Source organism: Lucilia cuprina, chromosome 4 (assembly GCF_022045245.1).
Source record: "Lucilia cuprina isolate Lc7/37 chromosome 4, ASM2204524v1, whole genome shotgun sequence".
NCBI classification, from domain to species: Eukaryota; Metazoa; Arthropoda; class Insecta; order Diptera; family Calliphoridae; genus Lucilia; species Lucilia cuprina.
The window spans coordinates 66,917,488-66,937,545 of NC_060952.1; the positions used below are offsets into that span (position 1 = coordinate 66,917,488).

Genomic DNA, 20,058 nt, shown 5'->3' on the forward strand with positions numbered 1-20,058 from the left:
TCTAAAGCCCCACTTAATGCGTCCTTATGGCGGCCGATTGCTACTTAAAGAAAAAGAAATTTTTAACAATCGGCTTTCTTCATCTCGCCGCTACATTGAGAATACTTTTGGAATAATGGTAGCTAAATTTAGAATATTTCATACAGTGATTTCGGCCTCCCCAGAATTGGCAAAATCCATTATAAAAAGTACCGTGGTCCTACATAATTTTATAAGAAGCTCCAAAAACAGTAATGAATTTCAAAAAGAGGAAATGGCAACAGGGGGATCATTAAGCATCGGAGGTTGGTGTTCTTGTACTGTGTCAAACACTTTTAATAACTCAACAAGTTATGCTCTAAATTTAAGAGATGAACTGTGTAGTTATATTAACTCTTTTCAAAATTAGGAAATAATGAAATAAAATCTGTTTTGAATTAGTAAGTTAGTTAGTTAGTTAGTTAGTTAGTTAGTAAGTTAGTTAGTTAGTTAGTTAGTTAGTTAGTTAGTTAGTTAGTTACAAAGTTACAATGTCACAATGCAGCTAATACTTCCATTATAAAATAGAAACAATAATAATTTTGTAATACATAATATGTATATACTGTATATTAACGATTTTATATGAAGTTTTATGATAAATCTGAAATAAATTATGTGTTATATCTATATTTAAGAGTTACTTCCATTAGTTCTTTTTTTAACAGGATTCGAGTGCTTTCACTTTGTTGTTTGAGAGTTTCTTTAATAAATTCAATTACTCCATCAAATGGGTTTTTATCTTCACTTTCATTTAATGCTTGAATAAGTTGCTGCGTGTTCGTATTTATGATTTCTTCAAAATTTTTCTCCTGGGTCAATTTCTTTTTCGGCGGCGATTTTAATATTAATTTAGGCATTTCAATTGATTTTGTTGTACTAGAGGCATCCGATGAGTTTTGCGTTAAATCAAAAATCTCTGGAACACAATCTTCTAAGTATTCAAAGTTAAATTCTTTGTTGTCCCATTCTAAGGAACTATTAACACTATACTTGCGAAAGATATGTATATGTGTGTACAAACGAACGTATGAAAATTTCAAATGTAGAAAAGTTTAAATACCTTCTTGACTTAAAAGCATCGCTTAAAAAGTCTAAATGCTTTTTAAAAATCCAGTTCGATGGTTTTGTTTGAGAAGATCCGCTTCGTTCTTGTAATTTATCTTTATTTGTTTCTCGTCTATATGTATTTCTCCCGTAGTTTCCTAAAATATTTGTATGCTTCATCCCCTAAATAAATACATATATAAAATATGTGTTTATATAGAAAAAATACGTATGTCTAATCTTACCAGAAAGATTAAATTTGGACCCGATTTCGCTCCACAATTTTGATCGTTCTTTAACATTTTTGTATCCATTGGATTTAATATTCCAAAGGATATCTTCTCCTTGCACAATTTCTAAAAATTTAAACGTGTCTTCTGTGTTTATTTTCAATATTATTGAAATATATTTGAATAAATTTGTCAGTTTATAATTACCATCTGTTATGTTAATTATAACATTTTTATATTAACTCCAGAGTGAAAATAATCTACACTCTGGAGTAGAAATTGTTTGACTCTAGAGTGGATTAGAACAAGACAGACAAATTTGAAATTCTATTAGTATGAAAAAGAAAGAAATACAATTTGCTGGAGTGTGGAGTACTCCAGCATTGTGAACGTAGCTTTAAACTCTTATTTTAATGATTTGTTGTTTTTGCTTTTACATTAGCTTTGTTTCAGAACTTTTCTGGCTAAAGAGAATTAATGAATTTTCTCTTCGTACTTGTAAAAAGTACGAAAAAACTAAATTTCTCTTTCAATAAATAAAAAATTTTAAAAATTGTTTGTTTTCAATGTACTTTTTAAACAAATAATTTATTTGACAATTTTTTTCTATTTGCCAGGAAAAAATATTCTGACAAAAACCTGCAAGTTCTGCCAAAAAAATATTTTTATTTACTCAAATTTGTTCTCTTTTACAATTTCTGGTACAAACATGCAAACTTGACAAGTAAAGGAACGAACCTATTGTTAAGAAATTAACAAATAATATAATAAGATATTTTATTTGTAGAAATATCGATTCGTATAATATTCGAAAGAAATAATTTATATACATTTTTTTACACAAAGTTGTTCAGGAAGTATGGATATTTTCATGATTTTTTTTTGATAAATTTGCCATAAGTGAAGGCATGAAAAAATGTACCCAATTCACTCATGTAATTTCACTTTAGGAATTTTAATATTTTACTATAATTTGGCATTCTCTTAGAATTTAACGCAAAAGTGCATAAAATAAAAATAACATTAATTTTTTATTAGATTGTTGTTAAAATTAGTAACGTTAATAAAAAAAGTTGACTGACTGCTTAGGGGCTTTAAAACTAAATGGTTATTTTTACTCTGCATGAATTTTAATCTAATTCAAAATCAGTTAATAATGTTTTATCTTATTTAATTTTTATTAATACCACGCAAAAAATGTATTTAAATATTAATAATTAAATCAAAATGCCATTATTAATGCATTTTTAAATCAATAAAATGCACCAATGAAAATTCACATAAGAATCATCGAATGTCCATTGGTTATAAGCACTCATTTTAATGGCGAACTATTTTTAAAAATACGAACCCATGCACGCCAATGACACGCTAATGTTAAAATCATGCAAGTTTCACCTAAATATGAACCAGTTCATTATCAGTTGAACCCATGCATTTACTACATTTTTTGCCCTTCTTTTTTTGCTGGAATATTTTTTTGGACCAATTAAAATTACCCTTGCTAAGTTGAAAAAAGCGCTTAATTAAAAACTTACAATCATCTTACATGTATTTGTCATTCCACTCGCAACACATCAAAATATTGGGTCCTTATTAGATTCTAAAAATTTCTAAAAAATTTTGAACAAATATTTGGTATTGAAAATGAGCAATGTATGTCTACGATTTAACTTGAAAATTACTATAATCCAGACAATTGGCTTATAAAATCACGGATGGCAATGAAATTCAAAATGTACAAATTTTTAAGGAACCAGAATGTTTTTGTAAATATTATGAGGATCGGTCAATAATTGATCGTACCTCCCATATAAAAATCTCGTCAAAAAATGACTTTAATGTACATAAATCGCAACCTAATTATACATTGGTTTTTAGGAACTATCTGTTTTACTTATTGCAAGCATTAAAAAATCCATAGCATCACTTCTAAAACTGAAATCATTCACTTTTAGCATTGCAAAATATTTATTTTTATAATTTGCAAAAAGTAGTAGAAGATTTGTTTTAATTATAACAGATCTTTTGATTTAGTTTTAATAAAATATGAGTAAAAAGTAACATTAAAATTTTATTCGATTATTCGACAAAAATCATTCGAATTATTCTTTATTCTGAATTGGAAATTTTTTCATTCGTTCGAAGAAAAACAAAAATTAATGTTAGAGTATTTAAATATTCGGGTTTTTGTCTTATTCGGTTTATTCGACAAATAATTATTTGGGGTTTTAAGTTGGCCGGTTAATAATCGGATAATTAAAAATTATTCGGTTAATCGAATAAAAGGCAAATTAATGTATGTTGTTCTAATAATAATTTCTTTTTTACAATATTTTTCTTCCAATAACAAACGAAATTATAATTTTCCACTTTAAATTCAATTCTATAATTTTTATCTCAAATATAAGAAATTATTTATTTTCAAGTGAAATCCTCTTTTATATAAAGAAATTAAGTATATCAAATTTATGTTTTGGAGATTTATCAATTATGAATTCCAGAATTCATACGTTCCAATGAACTAGTCTATAACTATGTATTGCTGAAGAACTTATTAGAAATACTTTAGAAACACAACATTGTTTCTCAAAACTGGATGTAGAAAGTAAAGGCGATATCATTATTTTCAAGATTTCTTTTCAGAAATCTGAAATGTTCTGCATGAACCCATTCTAAGAAGTAGGTAAATCAAAACAACTTATTACAATGTTTCTGAAGTATTGTTATAAAAATCATCCAATAATATTGTGCGTCAGCACAAACCCACTAAAGTGGTGTGGGGTATAAAAAAAGTGGGGAAAAGAAAAGGAAAAAGAAAACAAGAGTTAGAGGTTTGGATGAACAAATTTATTGGAATGGGATGGAATCGAAGTAATTTCTATAATAGAACAAAAGATTAATTAAAAAGTAAAAGCTTAGATTAATTCATATAATTGTGATTATGGAATTTATTTAATACTTATTGTAATTATAAATTAATTTCAAATTGCTTAGACTAAAGAATAAGAATACAGTTAAAAGTGCATTTAAAAGGATAATAAAATTATAGGATGTATAGGCCATATATTACCCAGCCAAATATCGTACTCTGAGCTGTAGGAAACCCGAATCTAGAGAAAACACTTTGACATATCACTTTTGGATATAAATAAACTTCAATTACAATATCGATCGATTCAGATTCGTAAAATTTGGAGTCTGCTAAGATCAAATCTTTGAAATTCTTTTTGTAGGTTTCTGGGAGCGATTGTGCTGGAGTTCGGAGTGCAATACGGTTGTTAACCCTAAAAGTTCCTTCTATTTTCGATAAAGAGTCGTAGCGAGATTTCAAAATTATTGGACATATTGTTTCATCGTGTAGTTTGTACGCAGTTAGATTTAATTTGTCGATCAACCTTTTGGACACTCTGGTAACAGGCGAACCAGAGTCCAACAAACATCGAGCATGCGACGTAGTAGACCCAATTTTAACCAGTACGGTAGGAATGGGAAAAACCTGGTTTTGTAATTGGGAGATTCCATTTTAGGCCTGGATGCCAAAGAATTACGTGATCTCGAAGATTTTGATGGTACTGTATTCGGAGACTGCGATCGAGAACGGGATTGTGAAGGAAGAATATCTGAAGCCAGTCTAGGGTTGACGTGAATAAGAGTATGGTGTTAAGTGAAACACATACCGTGCGAATGATCATGCGTCAGGCAATTGGTGCAATATTTATTATCGCAAACGGTACGAATATGGTCAGAAATATTCATTGCCAAGAACTTGCGGCAGGTTCGAAGAGAATGTGGCCGTTTGCATAGGTGGCAAGAAAAGCATTGTATCGAGCAAGCAATCCTATCTAGGTGAAATTAAATTTGGATTTCGACGATGATTTGTGTATGATGAGCTAGAAAGTTAGAATGTGTACATAAGTAAGAGGTTCGAAAGCTTAAAATTATGATTCGTTAGGGAGCAGTACAAGTTTGACAATTGGTCTAGTGATTAAACCACGTTGTGTCAATACATCTGCTACTCTAACTCGGTTGTCCGAACTGGAATATATTTGGATGATTCGACAAAGTCGCCAACAAAAACCTTCTCTTTTAATCTCATCTAGTCTTCGTTGATGGTCCATTTTCAGAACTTTAATACATTTTCGAATGGTATGAGTTTCTTTAGGGCATAACTGACATTTTTACCCGGTTACATTTGTCTGAGAGCTATGAACTTTTTGTTTGAAATTCGAGTTAGTGCTGAATCATGATACAACCATAGAAATGTAGAATCATTAGGGAGAGTTTTCAATTTTCTGCCCTTGTTATGTCAAACAAAAATGAACTAAAAAGAGAAATCTTCAAATGAAAAAGCACTAAAAATACCATGAAATGATTCTTGAACAGCACTCGCAAACAGCATTCTAAACTTTTGCATCCTGTTCTTGATTTTTATTGGTTTTACAATATTTTTTTTATTCAAAATATTAAATTTTATTTTATTCACAAAAAATTTTCAATAATTTTTTTTGATGTTTCTTTTATGTTTTTATACCCTACACCACTTTAGTGGTGAGGTTGTATTGGATTTGTTTATACCCCACACCACTTTAGTGGGGAGGGTATATTGGGTTTGTGCTGATGTTTGTAACATACAAAAATATTTGTCCTATACCCACCTTAAAGTATACCAATCGGCTTAGAATCATTTTCTGAGTCGATTAATATATCCAATATAATTGGATGAAATTTGGCACACACGCCTTTTTCTATTATGTCAACAAAAGTCGAGAAAACTTAGTTTTATAGAACTTTAAATGACACTACCGATATTTGTAATGATCGGCCTTCATTTGACCCTAGCCCCCATACAAACTCCCCTTTAGAAAATGACTTAAAGGTCAAAATTCACTTATAAACACTAATGACACTTTTAAATTCTACATAAATAACATTGAAGTAGACTTAACTCCCCCTACCAACATTTATAAGGATAGGGCCATATTTTGCCCTACTCCCATTTGAGCCCTCTTGTAAAAAAAAATCTTTTTTGCAAAAAAAAAACAAACAAATCAAATTTTTATTTTTTTAAATAATACCCATTTTTAACATATATACATACTAACTGCTGTAGGGTATCATATGGTCGGCTACGCCCGACTATACATTCATACTTGTTTAAATTCCTTTTTTGTGACAATTCAAGGCATATAAAATTAATAACGTACTTTTCTACCTTATTATAGTTTTATTATGGTGCTGAATTTAGATTTCGAAAATTGCCTTTTGAATTAGAAGAATTTCGAATTTCGGATACTGACTCTAAAGTTCTATGACGGTTGGTAAGGAATTCGTCTAGTTCGGACCACTTGGGAAGAGCAATTTTGTCTTTTAATACCTGTTCCCATAGTGTTAAGATATGTTATAAAAGCCTATTCGTACATATAAATACAAAAATTGGTCAGTTTGGAGATACATGAGTTGTATCTCTGTAACTGTTTTAATGATCTACCTGATTCTGAACTGATTGTTTGAAGGTTAAAAAGTGTCAAACTTTTTCGTATGATTTCTTTGGCTTCGCCTTTTGTTTTTTGCGTAAGAAAAAAACAGATTTTCGACAATGCTGGCATTGAGTTGGAAAAATAATCAAAAATAATCAGAATTTATCAAATAATTAGTTTGATTATTTTCAAGGATTAATTTTGATTTTTTTATTAATTTCAATATATTTGGTACAATTCTCTATCTTTTTAGATTACGTGTAATGGAAAACTGTTTCTCAAGTTACTCACTATTCAATTATATGACTCTTTTATTGAAAATAATATATTTATTAAGTTTATTTGGATTGAAAATCTTTATCTCAGTACAAGATATTAGAAAAAAATTACTGAAATCTTTTTGAAATAGGTCTCAAAAATACGTAATTTTTAAAGGATTGCCGGAAAATAATTAAATTTTTCTTAGAGCTTTTTTTGGGAGGAAATTATACTAAATGTATGGAAAATAATCAAAACTAATCCTTAAAAATAATCAACTAATTTTTTAATTAATTTTGATTTTTTTATTATTTTTATTAATTCTAATTAATCCCTGATTATTTTTAATCGTAATCAACAATTAATTAAAAAATTGAAAATAATCGTTAATTAATCATTAATTTTACCTATTTAAAAAAAATAATCTAATTAATAATGATTACCATTATTTATCATTATTTTACAGCTATGATCTAAAAACATGGAAATATTATTGAAAACTTCAGTTCAGACCAGTGAAATCGGTTAAAGGCCAGAAACAATTGGGTAACGAACTTTTTTCCAAATGAAAATAAAACAAAATTTTTACAAACTGTTCAAAATACGTTGAGTAGAAATCTAAAATAATTATTAACTAGTTAGAAAAAAGGGTACTCTTTTCCACAAAAACAAAAAAAAAATTATCAAAAAGGGATGTAGTTAAAAGTTAAAATATCAAAAATAAAATCAGAAAATAATGAAATTTTATTTAAAACCCAAAGTACCATTAGTTGAAATATTTATGCAAAAGATCTTTAAATTGCTGAGAAGAAAATAGAAGACCACATAGGTTTAAGAAACTGGAACGTAAATCAGCTGTGAAACAAAGTAAATATTTGAAAGGTCGTTCAGCTTTTACACTTCTGGAAAATGAAACCTGACGACTTCCAGAATATTAGGTTCCTTCACTTATTTTGTTTATGGAAAAAATAAATACGTATAGATGTGAGAACCAAATCCAATAAAGATTACTAAGAAAATAAACGAACCCCTCAACATTCATAACATAAGAACAATCCAATTTTGAAATAAATGTAAATGGTGACTACTACTTTTAAATAATATAATTGAATTAATATCAACTATTTTTATACTACATATACATTTTTTATATGAAGTTTGACAGCGTCGGGCTAAATTTTCATGGACAAAAAAACTATCAGCTGTTGAAATGACTTCACCTGGATAATACAAAAAAACAGGGTTGCCCGATTATTTTTATAATAAAGAAAATTAAGTTTAAAATTGGATTAAACTCAATTACAATTTAAATCAAGCAATTAAACGTTTTAAACAACAACTGCAACAGTGGTGAAAATGAAGAATAGCTAGTAATTGAATATAAAATTTTTGATATAGGAACCTTAATAAACACACTAAAACAAACCTCATATAGGAAATTGAATTGAAATAAGGGCCATTAATATCATAATGAAAAGTATTTGATTTGTTATAAAATTAATACAATCTTGATGAAAGTTTCCCAGAATATTTTTAAATATGAATTCTCAACAAGCAGATGAATTTTAATTTCCCGGTCTTTTAAATTATTTCCGCTTTCTCGTAACACTTCCTAAAAAACTGGCATTTAGGAAGTGTTCGGAGACCTTCGGTCGATGTCGTTAAGGCCGTCGAGGAAGTTGATAAGATCGCCTTGAAGATCGATTAAATCGTCTTCAACGCGGCCTAACTGGACTTCGTATAACATATTTTAGTATAACGTATTTTATTCTTTCAGAGTCATTAATATGTACCAATATATTCCAAAGTTAACTAAAGATACAACTGCGCAGCACTATTAAAAATATGTGTTTCAATATATATTTATTTTAAAATTTTTTAGAGTTAAGATTTGAACAGACCTATTATTTAGCCCTACTGCAATTGGACCAGCTACTTGAGGACACTTGACTCATGGTAATACTCACGGTTAGTTGGGACTGTCCCGTCGAACATACACAAACTCTATCGTTTAAAAAGTTTTAATACTTTTGTTTGATATTATATTTCGATATTTTATAAAATAATGGTTTGAATTAGCCATTTTTATTTAATTTCAGTTGATCTATGTAAAAAGATATTCATATAAAATGATTCTCAATTTTAAATTAACTCTTTGTTTTTGCAGGGTTGGACGAGTATTAAAATTTGAAAATATTATTAGTTGTGTCAAATTTCAGCGATATACTCGTACGCAGAGAAAAAACATGATTGTGGTAACCATGTTTTAAGAGCACCATATTATGGTTAAAATTATGATTGTAGTCTAAATATATTATGGTTATTCTAACAATTTTAAAATATCATATTATGATTAAAATGAGCTAAAATATTTTATCATAATATTTTTTATTTACCATAATATTGTTTGTTATACATGTCTATATTATGATCCAATGTGATCAAAATGTCGTTAAAAAATATATATCTAAATTTCAATTTTATTCGCAAAAACATAACTACATTATTCTATGAAAAGTGAAATACTTATACATATAATGTTATAAAAAAACAAGTAGGAAAGTATAGTCGGGCATGGCCGACCATATGATACCCTACACCATGAGTATATTTTTACAATTTTTACTTTTATAAAATTTTTATTTTTTGTAAAGAAACTTTTATGTTGAATATTACCATAATTCCTAAATATTTAAGCCATTTATTGATAAAAAACTAAAATTTCTAAATGAGACTTTATATAGGTCAAATATGGGCCGATCCTCGGTAAATTTGGGAAAAGGATATATTTCTAAATAACAGTTAGTTTTGTTGAGTTTCATTGCGATACAAATGGTTACAAGTCAATTTTAGACGTTTAAGTCATTTTTTGAAGGGGGGTTTGTATGGGGGCTAGGGTCAAATATAGGCCGATCCTTACGAAAATCTGTAGTATCATTTGTACTTATATAAAACTTATTTGTGCCAATTTTTAGAGAGATAGCAGAATATTTGACGTAATTATAGCATAAAAAGTTCAAATCGGGAGGTACGGTTGTATGGGGGCTAGGTGAAATAATGGACCGATTTCAACCATTTTCGTCCTTGTGCCAAAAAACATGCTTGGTCCAAATTTCATCAAATTATCTTGAAAATTGCGGCCTGTACCTTGCGCACAAGGTTTACATGGACAGCCAGCCAGCCAGCCAGCCGGACAGACGGACGGACATGTCTTAATCGACTCAAAAAATGATTCTGAATCGATCGGTATACTTTAAGGTGGGTATTGGACCAATATTTTTGTATGTTACAAACATCAGCACAAACGTATAATACCCTCCCCACTATAGTGGTGTAGGGTATAATTAGAATTATTTCAACTCTTTTTATTGTCGCACACACACAAAATAATATGTGTGAGGTTTGTGGCTAAAGTTGTTTTGTTGTTGTAGCAATAGACATAGAACAACAAAACATATGGTTATTTATAACAACATAACATACAATGGTTATATAACATACAGATACATAACATATAATGGTTATTTGTAAGTTTAAATATTTGTTAGTAACAAAATATGTTTTCATCGTTACCATTACTTAGTTATTGAAAAAATAATTATTTTTCAGTGAATCATACTCAAATTTGTAATTACCATGAACATGAAAATGATTACAGTAACAACAATATTGCTTAAATAGAAAATAACAATTATATTTTTTTGTACTTAAACAATATATAGTTACAGTGAACATAGTTTAGTTGTAGTAACCGCACTATGTTTTTTCTCTGTGTGAGTATTTTGAAGTGAGCAACAAATTCATTTTCTGAGGGAACCTTATTTGGGAGGTGGGGTTAACTATGGACCGATGCCCAAAAAAATTGTGTAGATAGATAAGAATCTTACTTATATCGAATTTTTGCACTAAACTCGTACTTTTTAGCCAGTAATGGGCAGTAAAAAATGCATAGACTTATCAGAAATTTTCTATAACAATCACCAAATGATTTTATTCATCTACATTTTAATTTCGAACCACAGTGCGGGTGTTAGAAAATTTTTGGAACATACACACATGTGTTCTCAAGTATACTTAACTAGGCATTTATTAAGAGTACCACTTAATAACACATAACTATTTATAAAAAGTGCATACGAATGTACTTTGCACATTAAACGTACGTGCAAACATGCATACATATGTAATTAAAACAAAAAGAATGACACTTAAAAACAAAAAAAGAACAAGACACATTTTATTTTCCTTATATGACTCGTTGTGTCTCCTGCCTGTAAGTACAGTGTCTAACATAATTTTTGGTATTGTTTCAACTGTTAAATGATTTTAATACCAATCACTCTCGCCCGTAGAATTTATGTCCTTGATAGAAGCTGGTAGCTTCTATCATATGTATCTATCTATATATATATATATATATATATATATAATATATATATATAATATATATATATATATATATAATTATATATATATATATATATATATATTATATATATATATATATATATATAATATATATATATATATATATATATATATATATATATATATATATATATATAATATATAATATGACACCGTTGCAGTTTATGAGAAATTATGTACAGTAGAAAAGGTATACTACGTTTAAAAACAAAAGTAGCTTCGCAAATCTTACAGCTCATAAAAAAGATTCTGGAATGCCAGCTGAGTGACATTTTCATCCTACTGCTCATGGTAAAGGAGCATGTGATGGTATTGGAGCAAACCTCAAAAGAAATGCAGCGAAGTATTGCCTCCAGTGCTCTCATCAAGATCGCATCTTAGATGCGACAGCTTTATTTCATTGCGCAAAGAATTATTGTAAAGAAACTAAAATAGTTTTTAGTAGCAAAGAGGATCATGAGGAAACATTTAAAACACTAAAGAGCAGATTCCATGATGCGGTAACAATCGATGGCTCTGCTCAATACAATGCTTTCATACCGCTTGTCGATGGAAGACTCAAATTAAAAAAGTTTTCTGCATCTACTCAATGCGATTTCTTTCCAAAGCTAAAAATGATTTTGCAAAAAATTCAAACATTTTAAATCTTGAGTTACAAAATATTTTTTGATAGATATCCCACTCGCATCCCACTAAGCGACCACATAGATCGCTTAGGAAAAGACTTAAGCTTTCTTAAAAAAATATAAAGGGCCCATTTTGAAAAAAAGTCAAAAATATTTTTGATTTAAAAAAAATCAAAAATATTTTATTAAATTTTTTTATTTTTTTTTCAAAAGATTGCATAAATAGCTATCTAAACTATTTAGGACACATGTTGCTAAGGACAATAGGTAATAAGTTATATGGATAAAAAAAGACACCTGTTTGGCCAAAATGTCAAATTTTGACCTCCTATAACTCAGAGATTTCTTGACCGATCTTGAAAAATGGTGTCCCAATTACTATCCAATAGAACTAACATTGGTGCAAATTTCATCGCGATCGGAAGACATCGATTTCAAACGTTGGTTCACTTGACGTGAAATGCCCCATATATATACCTTTAAAATGAAATATCAAAATCAGATGTATACTGTAAGTAAAAGGGGTCACAAAAAATCTATTTGCCTATTAATTATATAGATTACTAGAAAATTATTTATTTATTAATTCCAAAAACACAATTAGGGGCGGGTTTCTTATTACTTACTAAATTAAAGTAAGCTTAACGTGCTGTTAAATTAAACACGGAACAAATTTAGGCGGTCTTAAAAACAGCTGTTTCTTACAAACATTACTTTTTTAAAATAAAACGTTAAAAACAATAACAATATTGATAAAACAAATCAGAAAATTACTGTTTACTTAAAGTAATTCATTATTTTGTTGTTTTTGTTGATTGTGTTTTGTCACTTATAACTCAGGTTTAATTGGTCAATAACACTCAGGGTTGCATGGATCCAAAAATGTTTGTTCTTGTATCCCGTAAAGATGAACATTCATCAAATATTGTTGAGTTGAATATTGCATAAGGAGTAAACTGGTGGTGATGATTTATCCAAAAGATGTTTATGTGTTGGTTTGGTATGCCCAGCTATATCAGCAAATTCATTGGCTGCAGTTCCAACGTGTGAAGGAATCCATAAGAAATTGATTTTGTTGGAGTTTTTGATGCAGGTGTTTCTTATACTATGTGTTTTTGGAAAAATTCAATGAGTTGAAATACAACCCTTCACATATTATCGTGTTTTTATACCCTTCACCTTCGTGAGAAGGATATGTATAAGTTTGTCATTCCGTTTGTAATTTCTATAATATAATTTTCAGACCCTATAAAGTATATATATTCTGGATCCTTATAGATAGCGTGGTCCGTCTGTCTGTTGAAATCAGCATTTAGAATACACCAGATTTCGGCGAGATTCGAATCTTCAATAATTCTGTTAGACATGCTTTCGAGAAGATCGCTATTTAAAATCAGTAAAATCGGTCGGTAATTAATCCAAGACAACCTCTGAAAATTTCATCAAAAAAGTCATATTTTTTCGTGCTTTGTTAAATAAGCAACAACAACACTGTATATTAGAACAACAACACTATATATAAGAAAAAGATGTACACGTGTGTTTAGAAGTATTTGGTTTTATTCAGCTGTGTACTTTGTTTTGTATGTTTGGATGCTGTTGGCGCCATTGAGATGTGTATTTTGTTTTTGTTAATTTCGTTCGTATATTTGGATGTAGATTGGTTTTATAGCGTTGTTTATTTTGTTTTTCTGTATTTTTCGTTATGTATGTTTAGATGTCTGTTGGTTTAGATGCCTTGTGTATTTTGTTTTTTTATTTCGTATAGCGTTGTTGTTGTTCATTTTGGTTTGCTTTTGGTGTAATAATAATGTAGTCGGTAAAAAATTTATAAATACACTATGGTGAAGGGTATATAAGATTCGGCACAGCCGAATATAGCACTCTTACTTGTTTACTTTGAAATATTTTTCCGTTTAAAACATTTTGTTTTAAAAATTAAGATTTTCACTTAAATTACACAAAATTTAATATTTAAACACAATTATTTATTCAATTAAAACAAATTAAAAATCTTTTCAATTACAATATTAATATTTTTTGTAATTTCAATTTTTATTTTTGGCATCACTTTTTGTTCTAGCTGTGTTTATTAAAAAAAGTACGAAAAAAATCATTCCTTATCTGTTTTATAATTAAACATGTCGAATAGAGATGTTTTTGAACGTGAAAAAAATTTGTAAGGTGACTCATATTTAGACAAAACGTTTTTGTGTCTAATTTTATCAAAACAGCTTAATTAATCCATGAAATATGTTCGTTTAAGTGATTTTCGGAAGTGGAACTTATATGGGAGCTATGACGAATAATAGACCGATCACGCAAAACTTTTGATGAAAAATATTCAGGTTGAATTCTATCCCGATAGCTAAATTATTCAAAAAAATATGAGCTTTTAAGTAATTTTTGGAAATGGGCCACATATAGAAGCTATGACCAAATGCGGACCGATCCCGAAGAAATTTGGTAGAATGGTTTATATGTACACGAAACATATTGAAGTCAAACTTTATTCCTATATGAGCTTTTAAGTGATTTTCGGAAGTGGGCCTTATATGGGAGCTATGACCAATTGTAGACCGATTTAGATCTTCATCAGTAGTATGATTTCTGTTCATATTATATAGGTTAGATTGATAGGAGGATGTATATTACATCTAATCCGAAGAAATACAATCATGAGAAAAAAAAAAACAATAGGGAACTGAATTATTTTACAGTGTTCAGAAACTCAGTATCCTGAACGTAATTCCTAATCTTCCAATCAATGTTAGTCAGGAATGTTATTTCGGGAATAACATCACTTCCAAGATACTTGGATCTAACTTCGACAAATGCCTGACAGTGGCAAAGAAAGTGCTCCTGAGTTTCACTGTCCTCTCCGCATGCTCTACATACCTCTGAATCCGCACGTCCAATTTTGCATAAATGTTCTCGTAATCTTGTGTGTCCAACAGAATACGTACTATCATACTAACTTTAGACCTGCTCATTTTGAGGAGATTTTTCGTCTTGCTCTCATCAGTCTTATGGGATTCTCTCACCCATATTTTTTGTTCAGCTTTTGTCGCGTCGAATGGTTTTGCGTTTGTCAGGTTAACTGCCTCGAGCTCCCTTCCCTTTAAAGCTATTACGATCGCTATTTCGTTACCGACTACTCCCGAGGGGGCTGGTACCCATATGCTGTGAATCTTACCTTTGGGAGAGTATTCAGTTGAAGCTTTCTTACAATCCAATACGGTCTTAGATTTAGTTCTATCTCCTGATATAGCCCTAATTGCCTTCTGGCTGTCGATAAATATATTAAGCGCTGTGGGCGCAATATTTATTCTAATCCAATTTACGCATTCCGTTATTGCTCGTACTTCTGCCTGGAAGTTTGTGTTATGAATTGGTAAACGGTGGTATATTTCTGCTTCTGGATTTTCAATATATCTCCCAATTTAGAACCATCCGTGTAAGAACGGATTCCTACTGATATTTGCTTTAAGTTTCAAAGTTTCCGACATATTCTGTATCTGATATTCGATCAGGCACATCCGATGATTGTGTATAACCTTCCAATGTGTCCAGTATACATCGATGACGTGTCCCATAACGCTGTCAAAACGATTGAAAATTTGTGGATCATGCAGGTAAGAGCTCGGAAAGTTGAACGAATTACCGAATTTGAATAGTAATGAGCCTTGCGTTGAAGTTATTCGAGATGAAGACAAAAGTAATTCCGAGAATGAAGACACAAATGTTGATGGGACTTTTCAAATTCAACGAATGAGTGTCGAAACCAATACCATAAGGATGCAGTAGAAGTCCTGGAACAAATAAAAGAGAAATACAAAACGTCACAGAGCGAAGCTGAAAGAATTCAACTTCTCACGCTTGCTCCAAGAACATGGAGTTCTGCAAAAACAATGACTGAGTTTGGAACGTCTCAACGAAAAGCAAGAATTGCTAAACAATTGGTTGCTGACCATATGATTCTCACACTCCCAAACAAAAAGAAGGGAAAAACTTTGGAGTGCGATACTAAATCTCTAATAACTCAGTTTTATCAGCGAGATGATATGAGTCGCCTGATGCCAGGGATGACAGACTGGATGTCTGTACGAATCGATGGCAAAAAAGTTCAAATGCAGAAGAGAATGGTTCTCTGTAACCTGAATGAATTATTCGCAACATTTCAATCTGAATACGAGGATTTCAAAATTGGATTCACAAAATTTACACAACTGAGGCCAAAACATTGCGTTTTGGCAGGAAGCTGGGAAACTCACACAGTATGTGTTTGTATTTACCATGAAAATGTTAAATTGATGTTGAAGGAAATCAACTTAAATTACTTAAGAGATGATTCATAAGAAGATTTACACCATTACCGCGATTGCCTTAAGTTGACTATGTGCCCTAACTTCTTGCCACTTAGGTGAATGTTCGAATTGCCCGGAAACCATCAAGGAAAATTTAATCAACTATTTTGATCGAGCATGTATTGAGGAGTTAAAATTTGAATCTTGGCTTCAGACTGAAAGATGCACACTGAAAACCATAATTTTAAATATGGATGATTATGTGGAAAAACTGTGTAGAGGATTGCTAAATTTGAGAACCCATGACTTTTTAGTCAAAGAGCAGTGGTCATTCTTCAAGGACTTGAAAACACATTTGAAGTCTGGTGAATGCATTATTTCATTTGATTTCGCAGAGAATCCATACAAGCATTCCACTTCAACTATATTCACAGTAGTTATTTACTACATGAAAGAAGAAAACCGTGGAACACAAAAGTATGGCAATCATATCCGACTATTTAAAACATGACACCGTTGTAGTTTATGAGTACCAGAAGATAATACTAAATTATTTAAAATCAAAATTTACAGTAGAAAAGGTATACTACGTTTCGGACGCAGCTCGTCAACATTTTAAAAACAAAAGTAGCTTCGCAAATCTTACAGCTCATGAAAAAGATTTTGGAATGCGAGCTGAGTGGCATTTTCATCCTAGTGCTCATGGTAAAGGAGCATGTGATGGTATTGGAGCAAACCTCAAAAGAAATGCAGCGAAGTATAGCCTCCAGTGCTCTCATTAAGATTACATCTTAGATGCGACTGCTTTATTCCATTGGGCAAAGAATTTTTGAAAGAAACTAAAATAGTTTTTAAAAGAAAAGACCTAAGCTTTCTTTTGAGAAAAAAAATTAATAAAAAAAGAGTCCACTTTGGAAAAAAAAAAGTCAAAAAGGTGTAAGTAGCTTCGCAAATCTTACAGCTCATGAAAAAGATTTTGGAATGCCAGCTGAGTGGCATTTTCATCCTACTGCTCATGATAAAGGAGCATGTGATGGTATTGGAGCAAACCTCAAAAGAAATGCAGTGAAGTATTGCCTCCAGTGCTCTCATCAAGATCGCATCTTAGATGTGACTGCTTTATTCCATTGGGCAAAGAATTAATAAAAAAAGAGTCCATTTTGGAAAAAAAAGTCAAAAAAGTTTTTGATTTTTCAAAAAAAGTAAAAAATTGTATGTCTTGAGTAATAAAACATTTTTTTATAGATATCCCACTCGCATCCCAATAAGCCACAAAAAGGGTGTTAAAGGAAAACACATAAGCTTTCTTCTGAGCAAAAAAATTAAAAAATGGGTCCATTTTTTTTTTAAAAGTCAACAAAGTTTTTGATTTTGCAAAAAAATTCAAAAATTTTAAATCTTGAGTTACAAAATATTTTTTGATAGATATCCCACTCGCAACCCACTAAGCGACCATGTAGGTCGCTTAGGAAAAGACCTAAGCTTTTTAAAAAAAATAAATAGGGCCCATTTTGAAAAAAAAGTCAACAATATTTTTGATTTAAAAAAATTAAAAATATTTTATTAATTTTTTTTTGAAAGATTGCATAAATAGCTATCTAAACTATTTGGGACACATTTTGCTAAAAACAATAGGTAATAAGTTGTATGGATAAAAAAAGACACCTGTTTGGCCAAAATGTCAAATTTTGACCTCCTATAACTCAGAGATTTCTTAACCGATCTTGAAAAATGGTGTCCGAATTACTATCCAATAGAACTAACATTGGTGCAAATTTCATCGCGATCGGAAGACATCGATTTCAAAAGTTGGTTCACTTGACGTGAAATGCCCCATATATACCTTTAAAATGAAACATCAAAATCGGATGTATACTGTAAGTAAAAGGGGTCACAAAAAATCTATTTGCCTATTAATTATAAAGATTACTAGAAAATTATTTATTTATTAATTCCAAAAACACAATTAAATGCGGGTTTCTTATTACTTACTAAATTAAACTAAGCTTAACGTGTTGTTAAATTAAACACGGAACAGCTGTTTCTTACAAACATTACTTTTTAAAATAAAACGTTAAAAACAATAACAATATTGATAAAACAAATCAGAAAATTACTATTTACTTAAAGTAATTCATTATTTTGTTGTTTTTGTTGATTGTGTTTTGTCACTTATAACTTAGGTTTAATTGGTCAATAACAATCAGGGTTGCATGGATCCAAAAATGTTTGTTCTTGTATCCCGTAAAGATGAACATTCATCAAATATTGTTGAGTTAAATATTGCATAAGGAGTAAACTGGTGGTGATGATTTATCCAAAAGATGTTTATGTGTTGGTTTGGTATGCCCAATTTTTATACGAGAAATTACATTTGTAATGTTTTTTAGGGCAAGATTTTGCGTTTTGCTGGGACTCCCAAAGGATTTCTGATAAATTGACCAATTGCAACTTATATACTTAATTATTATACAAGGAATATATAAGATTCAAAATATAGCGAGGTGCACAGGTAGAAAAAGTATATAGTGATTTGTTATTTGCTTCGGCTGCAGCTATATCAGCAAATTCATTGGCTGCAGTTCCAACGTGTGAAGGAATCCATAAGAAATGGATTTTGTTGGAGTTTTTGATGCAGGTGTTTCTTATACTATGTGTTTTTGGAAAAATCCAATGAGTTGAAATACAACCTTTCACATATTATCGTGTTTTTATATCATTCAGACCCTATAAAATATATATTCTGGATCCTTATAGATAGCGTGGTCCGTCTGTCTGTTGAAATCAGCTTTTAGAGGACCCCAGATTTCGGCGAGATTCGAATCTTAATAATTCTGTTAGACATGCTTTCGAGAAGATCGCTATTTAAAATCAGCAAAATCGGTCGGTAAATTACGGAGATATGATCAAAAATCGAAGACAACCTCTGAAAATTTCATCAAAAAAGTCATATTCTTTCGTGCTTTGTTAAATAAGCAACAACAACACTGTATATTAGAACAACAACACTGTATATAAGAAAAAGATGTACACGTGTGTGTAGAAGTATTTGGTTTTATTCAGCTATGTACTTTGTTTTGTATGTTTGGATGCTGTTGGCGTCATTGAGTTGTGTATTTTGTTTTTGTTAATTTCGTTCATATATTTGGATGTAGATTGGTTTTATAGCGTTGCACAGTGGTATAGGAAAAAAACAAGAGGGAAATAATTCGGTAACTTCTAAACGGTTAATCCGATTTTAATGAAATTTGGTATGCACAAAGAGGAGGTGTTGTCGAGTTTAGGTTTTGAATTTGGACCTTATTCGTTACCGACTACTCCCGAATGGGCTGGTACCCATATGATATGAATCTTACCCCTGGTAGAGTAATCAGTTAAAGCTATCTTACAATCTAATACGGTCTTAGATTTAGTTCTATCGCCTGATATCGCCCTAATTGCCTTCTGGCTGTCGGTAAATATATTAAGCGCTGTGGGCGCCATATTTATTCTAATCCAATTTATGCATTCCGTTATTGCTCGTACTTCTGCCTGGAAGCTTGTGTTATGAATTGTTAAACGGTGGAATATTTCTGTTTCTGGGTCTTCAATATAAAAACCCAGCCCCAATTTGTCCCCCAATTTAGAGCCATCCGTGTAACAACGGATTTCTAATGGTATTTGC

At 30.4% G+C, this 20,058-nt stretch overlaps 1 protein-coding gene across 1 annotated transcript; it reads right to left on the reverse strand.

The window, feature by feature from the left end:
* Nucleotides 1-294: 294 nt before the first annotated feature.
* LOC124419669 lies at nt 295-1,445 on the reverse strand. The gene is made up of 3 exons (XM_046949967.1): nt 1,311-1,445; nt 1,082-1,248; nt 295-1,005 (listed from the first exon to the last, which is right to left on the reverse strand). Exons 1-3 carry the CDS (start codon nt 1,377-1,379, stop codon nt 633-635), a joined length of 609 nt encoding a protein of 202 aa, XP_046805923.1. The 5' UTR covers nt 1,380-1,445; the 3' UTR covers nt 295-632.
* Nucleotides 1,446-20,058: the final 18,613 nt, after the last annotated feature.

What these genes read in the sequence shown, in the direction of transcription:
- LOC124419669 (XM_046949967.1), bottom strand. Translation starts at nt 1,379, where the DNA reads ATGGATACAAAAATGTTAAAGAACGATCAAAATTGTGGAGCGAAATCG. An exon ending in GTCCAAATTTAATCTTTCTG is followed by an intron (nt 1,249 to 1,310) that starts GTAAGATTAGAC and finishes GTATTTATTTAG; the next exon opens with GGGATGAAGCATACAAATAT. An exon ending in GATGCTTTTAAGTCAAGAAG is followed by an intron (nt 1,006 to 1,081) that starts GTATTTAAACTT and finishes TCGCAAGTATAG; the next exon opens with TGTTAATAGTTCCTTAGAAT.